This window comes from Bubalus kerabau, chromosome 2 (assembly GCF_029407905.1).
Source record: "Bubalus kerabau isolate K-KA32 ecotype Philippines breed swamp buffalo chromosome 2, PCC_UOA_SB_1v2, whole genome shotgun sequence".
NCBI classification, from domain to species: domain Eukaryota; kingdom Metazoa; phylum Chordata; class Mammalia; order Artiodactyla; family Bovidae; genus Bubalus; species Bubalus kerabau.
This window is the reverse complement of record NC_073625.1, coordinates 173,754,949-173,770,858: the sequence shown is the minus strand read 5'-3', so window position 1 is coordinate 173,770,858 and position 15,910 is coordinate 173,754,949. Positions and strand designations below refer to the sequence as shown.

The 15,910-nt window shown below is 43.6% G+C and overlaps 1 protein-coding gene across 17 annotated transcripts in view; it reads left to right on the top strand.

The window, feature by feature from the left end:
* The window catches only part of ZBTB38 (zinc finger and BTB domain containing 38), a 141,119-nt gene that overhangs the window by 118,178 nt on the left and 7,031 nt on the right, over nucleotides 1-15,910 (top strand). For 5 of the 17 annotated variants that reach the window (XM_055569508.1, XM_055569509.1, XM_055569510.1 and 2 more), the window contains one exon: nucleotides 6,232-6,269. The exons of 5 other annotated variants lie outside the window; for them this stretch is intronic. In XM_055569508.1, coding sequence (XP_055425483.1) covers nucleotides 6,252-6,269 — 18 coding nt within the window. In that variant the 5' untranslated portion in view covers nucleotides 6,232-6,251. 7 more of the 17 variants (XM_055569518.1, XM_055569520.1, XM_055569505.1 and 4 more) reach the window with 5 other exon arrangements.

Sequence of the window (15,910 nt, the reverse complement as noted above, 5' to 3'; positions counted from 1 at the left end):
TTGGTAATACTTGTTCCTACTGACATTTACCACTAATAATAATTAATTGGTAATAGTTATACTAATAATAGCTAATGTTTATTAAGCTTGACTTTGTACCAGATATTAAGCCAACCACTTCATGGCTACTGTCATTTAATCTTCATTTTAACCTGATAAGATGCTATTATTAGCTCCATTTTGCACATGAAGATGCTGAGGTGCAGAGTAAGAAGCTTGCCCAAGGTCATAGCCAGAACATGATGAGAGCCAAACTTGACACCAGAGTTCAGGCTCTTAGCCACAGTGCTAGACTGGACATGGTCTGCTGTATCCCACATTATCCTTCAGGAGAACCCTGCTTCATGAGTGGACTAATACAGTGTTCTCAGGTCCCTCAGCTGTCTTAGTTCAGTAGCTTTAATCACCCCCTATACAACCCACTCCAGTACTCTTGCCTGGAGAATCCCAGGGATGGCGGAGCCTGGTGGGCTGCCGTCTATGGGGTCGCACAGAGTTGGACACGACTGAAGCGATGCAGCAGCAGCAGTATGCCCCTTCTGTACCCACTTCTTGTGGTAGCCCCTTGTGTTATACTCAATAACTGGAGGGTGGTAGACATTTGATAAATATTACCTTGAAATGGAAATGGACCAAAATGATAATGTTTATTTAATAGTGTCATCTGTTACTTTGATGACTTTTTTAAAATGACATTTTTTTTAATTACTTATTTAGCTGCCCCAGGTCTTAGTTGTGACATGCAGGGTCTTCGATCTTCGTGGCAGCATTTGAACTCTTAGTTGCAGCATGTGGGATCTAGTTCCCCAAACAGGGATCAAGCCCGGGCCCCCTGCATTGGGAGCATGAGGTCTGAGCCACTGGACCACCAGGGAAGCCCCTAAAGTTTACATTTTTTAAAGAAAATAAATTAAAAGTAGAAATTTATGGAAAATTCTGAATTACGTGAAGCGTTCACTCCAGAGCCATTTGATGATCCGTATAGAATCATTGTGCATATGGGGGATACAGCCCCTTCTGGCAGGGGGATGCAGCCCTCAGCAGGGTACCTGCCTGGGGCCAAGCAAACTGTGGGCAGGCTATGAGCCCCACAAGACCCCCACCCCACAGCATACCACAGGGCATAACCTGTCCCCTTCAAGGTGGTGCCCTGCTCAAATCCAGGCTACCGATTGCTAAGCACCCACACACTGGTTGATAGGCTGGGGTCATGAACATAGGAGCTTTTGATACCAGTAAAGAACTTCTGATACCAGGAAAAGCTAAGTGCTTTGTTTTTTGGTGCTCCAAACGTATAGTGGAGAGTGTAGTTTTTGAGTCATCCTGCTCAGGTTTTAATCCCAGCTTTGCTGCTCACTGACTAAATGTCCTTGGTCAAATTACACAGCCTCTCCAAGTCTCAGTTTTCTAATTTTCAAAATAAGGTTGCTGTGAGGCTTCATCAGGACAGTGTATATGGAGTGTGCAGAGCACTGCTGGGTACAGGGATGTGCTTGTGTGGTGTTGGGGGCATAGCACGCGGCTGGCATATTTAGGTGAGCTTCCTCCTGTCCCATGAATGAGTGGGGGATGCTGACACACGTGTGGTGGAATGTCAACGTCACTTTAAAGCAGCTCTCAGGGAGGCTGCCCAGAGGGGCTCCAACACCCACAGGAGACACAGTGACCTGATTCTTCAAAGGGTAGTTAGAAGTCGTGGGCCAGCTTGTGTGTACAACATACCTGGGTAACTTTCAGCAGGGTGCCACACACCCACCTACCCAGATCCCGTTCCCGAAACGGATTCAGTATCAGCAGTATCACCTGGCTCCTATTCTTTTTGAGACTCCACAGGTGAGTCCAATGTAGAGTTCTGCAGAGAACCACCATTGTAAGCTCACATTATGATGCCTCTTCCGTCTTACTGCTGGTTTTCTGATGGGCAAAGGGGGCTTGTGTATGCCTTTGGGGGTGGGTCACCAATCATTGTACCAGGAAACACAAGCATCCACAGTTACAGGACCCAGAAGCAGGCCACAGACCCAGCTGTGCTTCACTTAGCCCAGACCCTACTCCTGATCAGCATTTCATGAGAGGGGGCTGATTGAGGGAAATGACCTTGGAAGGAACTGAAAGTGGTTACAGAAAGCAGACATCCCTGGGGTGCTTGCAGGGAGCACAGGTATGGAAATGGAGCCTTGTTAAACACCCGACACTAGGACCTTATGCTGCACCCCCACGTTGATAACTTTACATTTTTAGCATTTTTTTTTAAGTTAACTTTTAAAAGTTTGTTGCTAGTTCAGTCCAAGCACTCAGGAGACAAAGGCCAAATGCTTAGGGCTTAAAGACAAAAGGACAAAATTCAACTGAGTACATTTTAAAGATCTTACTGTCTTTATTTAGTGATTTATGAGTCAGACAACATCCAATCTAGCAGACAGAATGGAGCTCCAAAGAGCTACACAAGGTGAGAGGTTTTATTGGCAGAAGGGAACAGAACAAGGAAATTATACCAGGCAAAAATGTGGGTTGGTTATTGCAAGGTTCCTTTCCTTATAGGGGGTGACAGGGATTGTCAGGCAAACTACCTAACTAATGCTCATCAGTCTATTCCTGATTTAAGCTGATATCTAGTTTAGGATTGCATTGCAGAGAGAGCCAAAACTCTTAAGTAAGTTCCAGTTTGATACACGAGGCATAGCATAAGCAGCTCCATTTTGGGCCTGTTGTTTTTGTCGGTAACAGAACAAAGCACGTCGTTAGAGCTTGAAGAAATACTCTTTTCCTTTCTCTGAGCCAAAGCAATAATAGTAAGCAGTTTTTTGGTGCTTCAGAGCTGTGTTTCATTGTTTTAGCTTGTGTGAGCAGAATAACTTTATGGCAGTGGACAGCCCTCTCTTGTCTTATCCAGCTCCAGTTTTAGACCAGCAGAGTTGATTGTGTGTGTGTGTGTTTTGTTTTTCCTTTTACAGTGTCAGACTTGTTGATTTTTTAATGTTCAACCTTTTAGCATCAGTGACAAGTAGTAGGGCAGTTCGTGTTGACCTAACTCTGGATCTAGAAAGCCTGGTTAACAGTGCCGTGTGGTGGGCTCTAGAGAGCTTATTGTCTGGGTGTTTTTTGTTTTTGCATTTACTTCATAAAAGTTTATCAGCGTGTTATGTGCCAAGTGTGGTGCTGAGAGCTAGGGGAAACTGTGGTAAATAGTGGTAAATAGTTTCAGCCTTCACAGAATTCATACGCTTGTGGTAAAGCACACATTTATGAAATAATACTTAACTACAAGCATAGTGCGTGTGTGCATGCTAGGTCGTTTCAGTCATGTCTGACTCTTGGTGAGCCTATGGACTGTAGCCCTCCAGGCTCCTCTGTCCATGGGATTCTCCAGGCAAGAGTACAGGAGTGGGTTGCCATGCCCTCCTCCAGGGGATCTTCCCTACCCAGGGATCAAGAACGTGTCTCCTGCGTTGCAGGCAGGTTCTTTACCACTAGCTCCACCTGGGAAGCCTATAACCATAGTATATACTATGCAAGAAGAGTCTGCTGAGGGGTATAGGACAGGTAAACCTGATTGAGGGGTAATGGATTGTTGGATAGAGACCAGGATAGGCTGCTGCCTGGGCTGGAAAGGCATTCTTGGCTTCAGAAGCCACATGTGCAGAGGCCCTGAGGTGGGAAGATCCTCGGCATATTCAAGGAACAGAAGGAGGGTTGGGCTGGGTTAGAGTGGCAGGAAATGAGGTCAAATCACAGAGACCTTCTAAGCTTTGGTAAAGATACTGGAATTTGGGTTCAGGGTTCTAAGGAGCCTCCCTAACCATGTCTCAGATCCATGTTGGCCAGGAGATTGTTTTCACTGTCATGGAAAGGCTCCCTCCCAAAGGCGGCCCCACCCCACAGCTTCCCTTCCCCTAACCCTCCCCTGATGCTTCATCGCCACTGGTCTCATGCTTTATCCCGACTGACAGGTCCCCAGCCTGAGTCTCATGATCCGTGAGATTGTATCATCCACAGGCCTGTAATGAAAGGACAAGTCTAAATACTCAAGTGGGGGATCGGGGGAGGCACATGAAAACTCATCTTCCTGATGGATTCAGTCCACGTCCTTGGACTGAGTTGGCAACAAACTTTTAAAAATCAACTTTTTTTTTTAATACTAAAAATCTTAAGTTGGCTACATGTGAGTGTAGTGTAAAAGCCTCAGCTGTTTAGTAAATTCTGGGCTGTGGGGCAGATGCTGACTGACTGTGTGTTCAGCTGGCACCTTGAAATTGCCTTGTGTCCCATTACGGTACACCCAGGGAAGCAGTGATAGGTCCTGGGCCTGAGGCTCATCCTCTGGCAACGCGCAGGTTGCCCTGGTAACTGCCAGCCATGGTCACGGGTAGGCTTGCCTGAGCTCCAATCCTCAGCTGGTTTTTCAGGGGACCCCTCTGGCACACTCTGCTTCACGTCAGGCGGCACTTTTCCGTGACTTCCGGGTGTGGGGCCCAGGCAGGCTACCCACCGACCAGCCCTAGCTCTTGGAGTCCGCCCGGGTCTGTTCCCTGCCTCGGGCTTTTCAGGGGTGAGCCTGCACCACCCGCCTGCAGCTTGGGCTTGGTGCAGAGCCATCTTGTGCTCGGAGATGGCGAGTCAGCTGCTCCGACTTCCCTCCTGATCTGCGTGACGCGGTAGCCTGCAGGGGGCTGGGCGCTGGGCGCATCAGCAATTACCACTCTGCTGTGAGTGAGGCAGTACCCTGGGTTCCGTTTCCACATCTGTACCGTGGGCCTGAGATTAGCAGCTTCCGTGTGGTGAGCACTGACTCTGTTAATGCATTTAACCCTGAGTTGGTAGCAGTGTCTCCATTTTATGTGTCTGCCTCACGGGATTATGAAGGGGATTAAATAGATTAATATGTGAAGTGCTTTACAACCTGAAATGTATCAGATGAAAGCAGTTTTATTCAAAATTGGTTGGGGAAATTCACATAGATGAACCTTGTAATTCGAAGTATATACAGTGCCTATCCATACATAATGCTGATTTAGGACCATGTATCTGTTTATAGTACGGATCGTTCATGTAGTACATGAATATTTTGAGGGCGTGCGATGTATCAGGCACTGTTCTAGGTGCCTAAGATACATCAGTGCAGAAAATCAGAGATTTCTGTCCTCATGATGCTTAAATTTCTAGCAGGCAGATGGACAGTCAATAATGAGTAAATTCTGCAGTGTATGGGGATGCTGTGAGTGCTGTGGAAATGAAAAAGCAGAGCAGATAAGTGGGCCCAGGAGTGTGGTGGCTCTTTTCATCAGGGTGAGTCTCTGTGCTTTCAAATAGTTCCCAAGTGCCTACCGTGCCCTGTGGCCTGGAGACACAGCCGTGAACGGGATGGATAAGGTCCTTTCCCTCCTGGAGTTTACTTTCTGGCAGACACAGTGGACAGCGAACAAGCAGGCAAATATTTGTGATAATTGCAGGTTGAAGTATGTAGCATGAAGGTGATGGGAGGGCAAGTAGAGGCGGGAGCAAATAGAGAGATGGGGTGGTCCCTCGGAGTTGACATTTGAGCTGGGCCTAAAGCAGGGGTGAGCCAGCCCCCTGGGCAGGACTGGAATTGGGCCAGGAGAGACTGGCAGCAAAGGGAGGACTGAGTGTGAGCACAGAGAGTGGGGCAGAAGGGGTGGGAGTCTGGGAATAGTGGCTGGGACCCATGGACAGTGCAGGGCCTCACAGGCCACAGCGAGGGGTCTTTATTCCACCCTAACACCTGGGGATAGCCACTGAAGGGCTCTAGGCAGGGCCTGACTTGATCTCCTTCGTGCAGTTAAAAGACCACCCTACGCATTGCATGCCTAAGTGGTTATGTTCAGTCACAGGCGAGCAGGACACAGAACTGGGAGTCAGTTCTCAAGCTGATTCTCACCCGTATTCTTTAACCCCTGCTGTGTGCTGAGCACTGTGCTTGCTGCTTTTCACGTGTATTACCTGGTTCATTCCTCTCTGCCCAGGTTATGGTTCATCCAGAAAAAGTCCATGCAAACTGTGATTCATTGTCTTGCAGGAGTCCCTAGAAAGCTGGGGTGCAGGAAGCTAGGGGTGGAGATGGGTGCAATGGCAGGTGGATTTAGATAGTTTTAACACCATGCAGCAGTTGGTCTCTGTCCTTTTTTTAGGATAACCTATCGCAATGAGCAGGAAGTTCGTTTTTGCTCAGAAGCCAGAATGTATAATAGTTCTTCCCTCCATCCTCCCTGACAGGTCACAGTCAACTGAGAGGAATGGGGCTATTCAATCAGGTAGGCCTTTAAGAAAAAGGTATTTGGCTTTTGAAACCAACTCTAGATCATATGCTCACCTGTAAAATGAGAAGTTCCAGGGGATAGGACCCCTGTCCTGGTCATTCTGGTAACTCAGTTCCCACAGCATTCAGACTTTTAAAATTCCTTTTCACATTAGCACCTCTAAATGTCAGTGGAATTTGGTAGGACAAGAAACGGATGCAGCACTTCAGGGCTTTAGAGATAAGATTCTCCAAGCACATTTGCCAGCTTTCTTAAGCAAGCAGGTGTCCGGGCAAGCTCAATCATGAGATGAACCCAAGGGCTACCTCCTCTAAACACTGCTGTGTTTCAAAAAGGATAAAAAAAGAGAGAGAAACAAAGGACCTTTTCCCCCTTTCATCTTTCCAAACAAGCAACCTGAAATATTTAACCGGGCATGTTGCGTCACTTGTGAATCTGATAATACTCCTTCTCACAATCCATATACACGCAACTACAAGTCTGGAGACCAAATGTTTACCTTTTCAGAACAACATAGTCAAGAAAGGTGGCTCAAGCCAAGCTGCCTCCCTGTTGAGTGGACTCCAGCAGTTTCCTGATGTTACCTTTTCCAGCCTCCTGAATTTCAGATGAAAAACAGACCTCCCTTGTCATGCTACACCTTCTTGAATCTGATAGCTTAAATGCGTGAAAATCTGATAAATGCAGCTCTTCTCTGCTCCTTTTGGGCTGCATTTAGAAGGCAACGTGAGAGGATTTTCCTTTTCTTAGATGTCGCTGAACTCCATAAAGGGCTTCTGTTTTGTAATCTGTTTCCGAGATCTGATGCATGTGTTTCTAAGACCCTGTCACGTGAGGAGGTCTGACGTAGTCACCCAACGTGACTGTGAGAAAAGGCACTGCAAAGATGTGTGTAGGATGGGGACCCAGATCACTGAAGTGGTGTCCTTTGTCAGAACACTTTCCGCGGAGAATGGCAGGTCCACGCAGTAGATTCTGCTTCAGTATGGGTCTTGCGCTGGCCCCATATAGACTGTGAGTTTGACTTGTGCGTGATTCCAGGTCAGTATCCTAATACAGTGTGTTCTTTTTTTAGTTGGGTTTTATTTCCAAGTGTCTTTTTATAGAAGCATGGCAGTAGAAAGAGGAGAAAGTTGCTCCGTTGATTCAGTTTCGTTACTATGTATGTTGGGAATTGAGTGGCCAAGGTGCTGGGAGAGGGCGCCTGGTGTTTTCCTCTGATCAGAAGATACAGAAAAATGGGATTCAGTCTGGCCCTGGAGCGTAGCCTTGAGTGAGTGACTGCAAGTTCTCACTAAGAATGCAGACTGGACAGGATTACTTCACTCTCCATCTGTGATGTCTTAAAGACTTGCTAATAAAAGTACACCAGATTTTATTAACAGGCTCTATAAAGTTACATAATAGTTACACTTGGTTAAACAATTTAAAGAGGTTTTTCAAGATTTGGGGGGGGGGCGGTTTACATTGGGAGAGTTAAAAATTTTATGGAAACTATCATTTTAAGTTTTTGACTTCTCTGTGCTTTAGTAAAATTGCCTTGTCTACTTGGGGAAGGGAAGATTTAATTAGGCTGGAAATACTAGGAATTAGTTGCTCAGATCATTGCCAAGAAGTGTTTTCAAGTTTAAACCCAGAACAGGTATCCAGGATATAATGGGGAGGGGCTGATTTAGTAGATGAATAGATAGACTCCAAGGGCAAACAGAATGCTATGACCAAGCCAGCCTTTGAGACTTGAAGTCAAAGATTCAAGCAAGGATAGGTTGTACAAACAATATAGGCAGCAAATCGAGGAGCAGTTTTTACCTGAGTGTAGTGTGAAGGGACTATTGGTCCACCTGGTTTTACAGCCATGCTCACACTCAAGTGATAGGTAGCAGTCACTTCCAGCTTAGAAAATTAAAGACAGCTGTAGAGTGTGTGTGTATCTGTGTGACCGTGGTGTGTCTGTGTTTCTCTGTGCCTTGGTTTCTCCTGACTCCTGGGTATTTCTGCTTTGTATTTTAGCACACTTTCATTCATTTTGTCTTACGTGTGATTCATTTTATTGAGTAAAATAATTTCTAAGTCATTTATTTAAATATGATTTTGAATATTTTCTTACTGTTTAAAGCAGTGGTTCTCAAACTTTTGATTCCCAGGACCCCCTTACATTCTTATAAATCTTTAAGGACCCAAAGAGCTTTTGTTTATCTGAGTCACATTCAAAGTTTTAAAGGAGAATTTAAAAACTATTTGTTAACTTGCAAAAATTGGCTACAATAAACCCAATTACATGGTAAAATGATACATTTTTATTTTTAAAATAACTATTTTCTAAAGCAAAAATTTGTGAGAAGAGTGGTGTTATTTTTTGCAAATATGGTTGACCCCTGAACAACACAGGTGTTAGATACAGCACAGACTCTCCACTGGGTCACAAATCCACAAAATCTCCCCTCCTCTGTATCCCTTCCTCCAGTTCTGCATCTGTGGGTTCAGCCAACAGTGGATCATGTAGCACTATAGTACATATTTACTGAAAAAAAATCTGTGTACAAGTGGATCTAAGCAGTTCAAACCTGTACTGTTCAAATGTATACTATATCTTTACTATCTGACTTAATAGAAAGATAGCTGGATTTTCAAATCTGCTTCTGGATTCAGCTGCAGTGTGCTGTTTTAGTTGAACTATATGAAAAAAATCCAGCCTCACACAGCTAGGTAGTTGGAAAAGGGAAGTTTTTTTGTTTTTGGTTTTTTAATAACCTTTTTAGTTAGTTGTGGGTATTCTTTGATGCTATACCAGTATCTACCAGTAGGACTTTCTTAAAGGTTAATTGCAACATGGAATCCGTATCAGTGAACTTTCCGCAGTTTGTTACATGTAAATATATGGCTCTCTGTTACACTTTTTAGCTCATGCATGATTTTTTTTGGTAATATGCATTGGTCATTTGGAAAATATTGGTTCACTGAGCCATGTATATCTTCCAAATTCATTACTCAGTATCCAAAAATCACTTCCATTAACGTCACCACCAACATCATCAGAAAAGTCATTATGTATTGAGGAATGTTGAGCTCATTGTGGTAGATACAAGTTTTCCAAAATTCTGTTTTTTGCTCCAGTCTGATTTTATTATTGGCAACAAAATGGCTGCTTCCTTGAAATGACAGACTCACTTATTTTATTTTTAAGAAAATATTTGCCCAAGTACCCGTATCTGAATAGCCATGGTTTATCTTACCGTAATTTTTTTCAAGTAAAAATGATGTTCCATGAAAAAAAATATTGTTAAGTTTGACTCAGAGCTCTAGGAAACACCAGATGCTTTTTCTCAAGGTAGTCATCATTTTTCCTTATGCATTCAGAAGTGTCTTATGTGTCCTTCCGAGGATCCAGATTTAATAAAATGATAATTACTCCTTAATCCAACTGTTACTGGCTTGATATGTGATAAGGCTGTAGAAGTTTTCCCCATCTTTGGTTTTGTACCATTAGTGCACATGTTCACACAGTAAAAAAGACACATGACATCTTAGTGTGGTTATGAAAATAGTTTTGACCTTAAGAACTTGCTGAAAGGGTCTTGGGAGACCCAGAGATCCATGAAACATACTTTGAGAACCCTCAGGGTTACAAGGAAACTAGGAAAGAAAAAAAGGAACAGGAATTTATTTTTATTTTCCTAGTAATTTTGCTTTCTCTCGAGTAGAATTTGGGTTCACCCAGGTCTGATTTTTAAAGCTTTAAGTAAGGTAGCTTTCTAAGTACAATATGTCATTTAAGCCATTGGCTGCTCGGGGCCTGAGGAGCCAATGTCTCTGCTCACTTACTGTCAGAATCAACAATGTATTGGTACCAAGACTGTCCCTAAACTCAAGGAGCAAATAGGAAGGATAGAAATGTGTACAAATGCACAATATTGCATGCGACAATAAAGGTTGGAACCGCAGACTGGAAATTCATGAGGAGGGAGGCTGACCGAAGGAGATGTCACCTGAGATGAGTAAATTACAGGAATTGCCAGGCAGAGGAGCTAGGGGTGAGGACAGAAGAGCCTCAGGAGGAAATGCAGTTTTTCTTCTAAAGCTTCATACAGGCAGAACGTAGAAATCTTTCTGAGTTATGAGAAGAGGACTCGTGTAGGGAGTGCGTGAGTTGTGTGTGTTGTGTGTATGCTGGAGTGGAGTTGAGGAGTCTGGCTGAGGGGAGGGGACTTCTGCTTTGTCCCTTAATCCGCTGCTGTACTGTTTGCATATTTTACCATCAGCATAGATTTTTTTTTTAACTTTTTTAATGCTAGTTAACTCTAAAAGTAAGTGAAGAAGTCATTTTAGGTGGGGTGGGATGAATTGGGAGATTAGAATTAATATATTTACACTATTGATATTATGTATATATAATATACAGATAACTGATAAGAACCTACTGTACAGCCCAGAGAACTCAATTTGGTGCTCTGTGGTGACCTAAAGAGGAAGGAAATCCAACAAAGAGGGGATAAATGTAAACATACAGTGGATTCACTTTGCTGAATAGTAGAAACTAACACAACATTGTAAAGCAACTATACTCCAATAAAAATTAATTTGAAAAAAGAAAAGTCATTTTAATCATCAAAAGCATCTTCAGTGCCCATCCTTACATAATATGAATGTATTATATAAGGTTGGAATAATGCAGGAGACAAAGGCAGCAGCAGATTCTGCATATGCTAATTAAGTAGAATTTCCCAATGGCCCTGGTATGAAGTATAGTTATAAAGTATGTTTATCATATATTTATAAAATTCTTCAAAGCATTTTAAATACTTATCAAGTATACTTTATCTCAATATACACATGTAATTATAATGTAGAATTTTATATTTAGTTTATATAGATATGTATATTTTTATATATATATAAATACAGGATGACCCTTCATCCTCATTTCCCAGGATATAGTCCCAATGTATACCTGTTTATCTGGCACAGTTATTAGTTGTATCCCCTTTTCTCTCTCAAGTGTCTTCTTGTTTTAGATGCTGAATTATACTTTCACGATATTTATTGTGCTTATAAAATCTGTTTCCACTAGCATATGTTCATATGTTTATATAATCATAGATCTATTGGTATGTGCATGTGGATATATACGTATGTGTATTTGTGTGTTTAGAAGGTGTATGTTAAAAGCTTTACAGCTAAAAAACAAACTCAGGAAAATAGTAACATAAATCAGATGATCACTGTTATCTAATTACAGATTGATTTATTGTTTTAAAATAATGGCTAACCAAAAATTTTGTAACAATAACATTTTTCATGCTTATTTATTCCATCTTGGTGATACTACTGAAAATAATAGATATATTATACGAAACTTGCTTTTTAGTACATGTTTCAGAATATTACATATAAACTTAATCTCATGGGCTTTCCAGCCTCTATTTCTTTTTCTGAAGTGTGTTGTGGGCTTTCCATTGGCAAGAACTCCTAAGACTTCTGTTTTTACTTACTCTCAATGAAGAAAAATAGCAGAGGAGATCACTTTTTTTTTTTTAAGTCAAAGAATACTATTTTTGGTGGGAATGACTGCCTCCCCCCGAACTCATTTAAGTCCGAATTCTAACTTTAGGGATATCCTTAAAGAAAGGATGACTGTTCAAAACTCTGGGTCCAATGTGATTTCACTTCATGTTCTCGTCAGTGGCACAAACCAAACTGGCTAGCGGGGCCGGGCCGGGCTTGGTGCTGAGAGAAGCCGCTGGGCAGTGGGCGCCGGGAAAGGCAGCACGTGCCCGCAGGTGACGGTGACGCAGGGACGCAGCTGCCCGGTCGCCAGGCGGGCAGCAGCCCCGCTGTTGTCCCGTCTTCCTGTTTCTCAGGAGAAGACACATTGATTTTTATGTTAAACCTTACTGTTCTTTGACATCAACTTTTTTTTTTCCAAAAACATGGTCCAAATGCTACCTGTATCAAACACCACTGGTAGGGACCAGCTGTGTTCGAGGGCCACAGTGGGTCCCCTCTGGTCTTCAGACTTCAAACTCAGTTGCACGTCGGACATGTAGAATATGACTTGAAATTGCATCTTTGACAACTGTCACTGCCTTTTCACCTTGCATTTATGGATTTGGATGCTTTGTTCTAAACTTTGACATGGGCTCCTTGATTACAAGCTTCTTGAGGGCATTAAACTCAGCTGTGCCTCATTCTGACTGAACTTCGTGTTCCTCAGCTTTGTCCACTTCAGCAGGCAGAGCTGGTCAGTGTCACCTCTCCCGGAAAGGGGGTTTGCCGAGGTTCTCCTGCCTTCCCTCACCCCCATCCCGGGGCCACTCCCCGCTACTCTTTGTCCCAGCATTCCTGATCCTGCACCTTCACTGGGAATCTTGGCTTTACAGCATCGTGTGAACCCGTCTTACCTTCCCTGCTATACTGCAGACCCTTGGGGGCAGAATTTTTGTTTCTGTAACGGTGCTGGATTTTAGTGTCAGCCCCCAAACCTGGTTCTGGCTGATGGATAAAAACCACGTGAATATCCTCTGAGACAAGATTTTTCAGTGTTTACTCGTGTGCCTTTCAAATTTGTTATCACAGGGACAAATAGAATGTTCCTTATTCGCTAAATAAGGTACAAAAATATATATAGGTTCCAGGGTCTCACCTCAGCTGTTCCAAACAAGAATCTCTGCAGGGGGACTCTGTAAATGCTGTACTATATTAAAGCTTCCCAGGTGATTCAGATACATAGCCAGGTTCGAGAACTTCTGTCCCATAGCATAAAGTAGGTATTCAGTAAATCTCTGTTCCAAGGAGAAATGAACTCTTGTCTTCCTATAGCACTCAGCCAGTATTCAAGAAATAACGGTCAAGAGAATTAAATTCTGAATTCACATACTAACTCTCCCCATCTCACCTTTTTAGGTGGGGCTGAGGCCATCTACTCCTTCCCAGGCTCTCACACTGTCTGGGGTGGATGGATTAATTCTTACCTGGGCTAGAGGATGGCCTGACTAGCTGGTTTGCAACCAGCTGGCCTCCCTCTAATCCTGTCCATGTGCTGAAGCCTCAGTGATCCTGAGTGATTTAACTCAAATCTAATGATAACTTTTAATGATAACTAGTACTTGCAATATAAAACTTGCTGTGGGGAGTCCACTAGAGCCTGTTATAATCTGGTCTGACCTTTTCAAGCTTCCCAGGTGGTGCTAGTGGTAAAGAATCCACCTGTCAATGCATGAGACACGGGGTTTGAGTTCTGGATCAGGAAGATCCCCTGGAGGAGGAAATAGCAACCAACTCCAGTATTCTTGCCTGAAAAATCCAATGGACAGAGGAGGCTGGTGGTCCACAATCCATAGGGCCGAAAAGAGTCAGACATGACCGAGCGACTGAGCACACACGACCCTTCCAAACAGGAGAAGATATGAGAAGGGAGAGAAAGTAGGTCCCCCAGGGGCCCAAAACAGAGACCTCACGGAAGACCAAAGAGGCACCTGCCAAGTAGGTAGGTCATTGATCTGTGTAAGCCAGTGAAGGATAGACTCTGGCAGTCCGTTCAGGGTGACCCTTTCTCTCTTCAAGGGTACAGAGGGGGCCATAAAGATTCCTTTTTATTTAATTTTATTTAAAGATATAATCCCCCACATCCCTGGAGAAGATTCATGGAAGGTTACAGGTAAAGGCAGGTGAAACAAGAGTAGAAGAGCTATCACTAAATAAAGTGAGACTGTGGTCACACCAGAAACCCAGGCTCACGGTGGCTACAACAGTTTACGGTAAACCTTAGTTCTAAGCTTCCTCGTTTCGAGAATTAAAAAAGAAACGTGGTGAGTGCATTGTTCTCATTATCTGGTTAATGAAAAATTTGTTAGTAGAAATGCACTTTTTCCAGTGGCTGAATGAGATAAAAGAAGTTATCAAATGGATTCTTGTATAAAGGACACTAAATAACATAATGGGCACAGCTCATAATTGCTTTACAAAAAGGTAGAAAGAGAGAGGCTTTAATGTGGCCATCTGGTCTTTCCAACTGAATGAATGCCATGGGCTAAACGTTTTACTCCAGTGCTAGGAAGACACGGCCACTGGGAGTTAAAGAGCGGCAAGCTGTATGGGCTTTCTGGACATCGCTTGATCAGAGAGAGAGAGACTTGATGAACAGCAGCTGGGTAGTATGTCTTTTAGACCAGAGCAGGTATTTTGGCCAGGGCACTGCAGTTTAAGTGCAGGAGTGATCTCTTAGCATATAGTAAAATTAGTTTGGTGAGTTGCTGTTAGCATTTTTTAAGTGAAAGATAATAGAACAGGACAGACAGCATCACACCTCCTAAGGGTAAGTTTTAGCTTCACTTTTGTCTCGAGTCCCTAGCACCGTGTATTTTTTACTGTAGCTAACCATGAAAGCTGGTGCTTTGGACTGTCCCTCACTAGAACAGTAGTGGGTAGGCTCTGGCCAACCCAGGCTCATTATAGAACATAGAGAATAATATGACCTGAGTACAACAGGAGTGGGATCCTCAGACCAGAGCAAGAGCCACCGTGCCTTTAAATTCTGCTAATTTAAGAACCTGTGACTAGACAGTATTATAAACTCAGAAACATACTTCTCTGGTTTTGTGTTTTGTTTCCATTTTGGTTGCCTTTAGTACCTCACAGAGTTATTTTTGAACACCCCAGGCTACTATGGCTATGATAAAAGGGAAATCAGAGGAATGAGATGGGTCCCCATACAGGCCAGTAGTGCAGAGGTCAGGGGGCCCCTGGTGGTCAGACTCAGTCATGCAGACCAAGACTTTCCACTGAGAGACCCTTCAGAGCCACAGATGAGGAATGATTCCTCCAGTTCTTGCTTCTTCCCTGAGCAGCCAATACCTTTAGTTACAGATACTGCTTGCTTCAGCTTCCCCAGTGGCTCAGCAGTAAAGCCTCCACCTGCAATGCAGGAGACCCTGGGTGGGGAAGATCCTCTGGAGCAGAAAAGGGCAACCCACCCCAGTATTCTTGCATGGGAAATCCTATGGACAGAGGAACATGGCAGGCTACAGTCCTTGGGGTCACAAAGAGTCAGATATGACTGAGGGCACGCGCACGTGCACACACACATACACACACACACACACACTGCTTAGTTAAGGAAAACTTTAAAAAAATAATTTTCTTGCTTCATGAACTAAGGTGAAAGTGAAAGTCACTCAGTCGTGTCCAATTCTTTGCGACCCCATGGACTATACAGTCTATGGAATTCTCCAGGCCAGAATACTGGAGTGGGTAGCCTTTTCCTTCTCCAGGGGATCTTCCCAACCCAGGAATCGAACCAAGGTCTCCTGCATTGCTGGCTATGTTTGGATCAAATCATTAGGGTGGATCATCAGAAATCACAGCAGTCTTGTGATGGGACCATGACATTGCCTGATTCTAAGAATTGAACACAGCAGCCCTGAATGATGATGAGACCCTTAACATTTATCAGGGAACCTTACCCTGCCCCCCCCCACACACACCAAATTTGGACATGTATATGTAGCCTACAACTTTGGAGAAAGTCAGAGAAAAAGTTCTGGGAGGATTTCCAACTATAACAACTGTGAGCAATGGTATGAGAAACAGGCTGGGGCAAGATAAAGATTAAGCTTCTAAGGTTGACTCCAAGTCTTTGG